Source organism: Austrofundulus limnaeus, unplaced genomic scaffold (assembly GCF_001266775.1).
Source record: "Austrofundulus limnaeus strain Quisiro unplaced genomic scaffold, Austrofundulus_limnaeus-1.0 Scaffold64, whole genome shotgun sequence".
NCBI classification, from domain to species: domain Eukaryota; kingdom Metazoa; phylum Chordata; class Actinopteri; order Cyprinodontiformes; family Rivulidae; genus Austrofundulus; species Austrofundulus limnaeus.
Window position 1 is genome coordinate 1656555 of NW_013952466.1, and position 2815 is coordinate 1659369.

General features: G+C 41.7%; 1 protein-coding gene across 1 annotated transcript in view; it reads left to right on the plus strand.

Annotated features, from left to right (window-relative positions):
- Window positions 1-1672: 1672 nt before the first annotated feature.
- Window positions 1673-2815, plus strand: part of tcp1 (t-complex 1) — a gene marked incomplete at its 5' end in the record, with an annotated part of 7456 nt that continues 6313 nt past the window's right edge. Inside the window, 3 exon segments of the mRNA XM_014009993.1 lie at window positions 1673-1775; window positions 2211-2296; window positions 2395-2523. Coding sequence (XP_013865447.1) covers window positions 1703-1775; window positions 2211-2296; window positions 2395-2523 — 288 coding nt within the window.

Sequence of the window (2815 nt, forward strand, 5' to 3'; positions counted from 1 at the left end):
ATGCTGTAACGTGATTATATTCCAAAACGAATACGGCATCGAGCTTTATCGAAGCTGATTAGGGCCACTGAAAAATAAATTAAAAATAATTCTGACTTTAATCTCAGAAAAAAAAAGTCAGAATTCTGAGATAAAAGTCAGAATATTCTATATGCCACGGACATCCGGCCCAGCACTGGATGCCACTCCCAACACTTCCAGTTCGCGGTCAACACGGTGTTAGCGAAAGATTTTTCACCCGACAACGACTCTTAATGGTCTCCACAGGACAGAATTAGCATATTACATGTACAACATTAACATAGACGTACAGGTCCAGCCAAGTGGAAAAAAATCACTCCAAAGTGGATTAAAGACATAAAAACAAAGAAAAGACGTTTGTGTTTATGGTTCCAGAATTTAGCCTTTTTCGCTATTCCGTAGCTGCTTATTCTGTGAATTTTTCACRTAGAGCTGTGACACTTATATTGTTGGAAAGAGCAGAGTCTGGGCTTTAAATTGATGAGCTACTTGTATGGTTTGGATTGTTTTCCCCGACGTTGGTTAACTGAAAACGTAATGATTATCAGGTGGAGGTTCTGCTGCTCTCGGTGCTCGGGGGGAGGGGGGCGCGCTCGTCACTCGGCTTTAGTCTACGCTGTAATATACACTCTAACAAGWTTTTAATTTTGCATAAAACCCATGACAAAGTCACGTAAAAACATTTCATATAACACAAACGCGCACACACCTACCTTTACCGGCTGCTGTGTTAGCTTCCTGCTAGCTTCCTGCTAGCTGTCGTGCGTAGGTGGTCTTTCCTCTCCCGGTCTTGGCAGTAAAAGGGGATAAATGTACATTTCCCTTTTGTAACCTCTGTCTTCTCATTTCTGATGCTGGCTCTTGAATGTCCTCAGGTTAGAAATGCCGATTACAAACACAASCGTGAGCTTTTAAAGAAATGTTTTGCCTGATGATCCACTGCTGTCACCTCCTCATCAAGAGGAAAATGTATAAAAACTAACTACTCGATAGTACCTGCTGCTTAGTGAACACAACGGCACACAACAGAACTCACGTTTTATACCAGTAGATCACAGATGCTTCAACTTTTGTGCCTTTTTCACGGACTGGTACTAGCAGCTAACGCTAAAAACATAGGCAGTAAGCAGAGAGTGGAAGGGAGGAGCGTGGCAAGAATTTTTACCGGAAATACGTCATTAATGAGCATGTAGGCTATTCTGAGATTAAAGCCAGATTACTTTTATTCATTTAATTAATTWATTTATTTATTTCAGTGGCTCTTCTCCTTTTCCGAGATTTATAAATAAATGTTAGAGGGTGCAGCAAACACTTTTTCAGAGAATGGGACGTTTGCATCGTTAATATCACCAACAGAGGGCGCGAATAAAACTCAACAATTTTTGAACGATGAAGAAGAAGAAGAAGAGAGGGGCGGGGAATTTGTAAGGTGCATGCTGGGATATGAAGTTTTTATCAACTAACTGCGATACTCTCCTTTTTTAGTTTATGAAAGTAACTGTTATCATCTAAAGCTTTAATAAAAAACTATTTGTTTGGTAAAATATGCAGAAGAAAGCTATAATATTATGTTAATGATGATTTTAAAACTAATTTTGTTCTCGAATCTTCTCCGCGGCGGTCGTTTACCCACAGTGCATCGCGGCGCTTCCCTTTCTTCTCGGTTGTGCGGTGGTCCAAAATGTCGCTCCTAGACGGTCCGTTAAACGTTCTCGGCCAGAGAACAACCGGCGAATCCGTTCGCACTCAGAATGGTGAGCTGTGCAGCCCAACGTGGCGCATTAGTTTACGTCTTTGATGATTTTTTTTTAAAGCGGCAGAAATACGGAGTCATTTACTCGGAACACGTGCGGCTGATGCTAAATGTTAGCTAACTCCATTGTAAACTAAGACATCGCTGCAGCTGTTTTAAGTTCATTAACGTGTATTACACTCTACAGTTTCTACATAATCCTCGGTGTGTTTTAATGCAAAACCCCATTTTAGTACCTTCCGTTCAGCCTAAATGAATGGGGGGCTATGCTAATGGGGTAGAAAAACCCTGTCATGATCTGAAGGTGTGGCTAGCTGACTGTGCGCCCCGCTTAATGAAGTGACAGAACATGTGAAACGTTTTGCTAATTAAGACAACTGTTTGCAATGTGCTAATTAAAGTGAAAGACGATCATAGCATCTGTTTGTTTTTACAGTCATGGCCGCAGCATCCATCGCCAAYATCGTAAAGAGCTCCCTCGGACCTGTTGGCCTTGACAAGATGCTGGTGGACGATATAGGGGTTTGTGTCACCAGCCAGGCTTGGGTTGAAAGTTTGATCAAGCGAAGTCCTGGTTGCACGTTCTCGATTGCTCATCTTATTGTGTTTTTGTGAAACAGGATGTGACCATCACCAACGACGGAGCGACCATCCTGAAGCTGCTGGAAGTGGAGCACCCGGCTGCCAAGGTCCTGTGTGAGCTGGCTGACCTGCAGGACAAGGAGGTTGGAGACGGGACCACGTCTGTGGTGAGTCCCATCTGTCAGCAAACCACGGGGAAAAAAAAAACCCCTCAGCATCATAAATCAAAATGCGACATCTTTTTGTGACATATTCTAGAGCAGGAGTTATTAACCTTTTTGACCTCGGGGCCCAATTTGTTGAACATAAAGTTGCACGAGGCCCAGTCTGACATTACCAGTTTATGGATCAAAATGATAATTATTCTAAATCTTGGTTTAATTTTTTATATTTATATTATAACTAAATTAAATACACTTACAGTTTTAAAGTAAAACTCCTGTCAAATAATCACAAGAC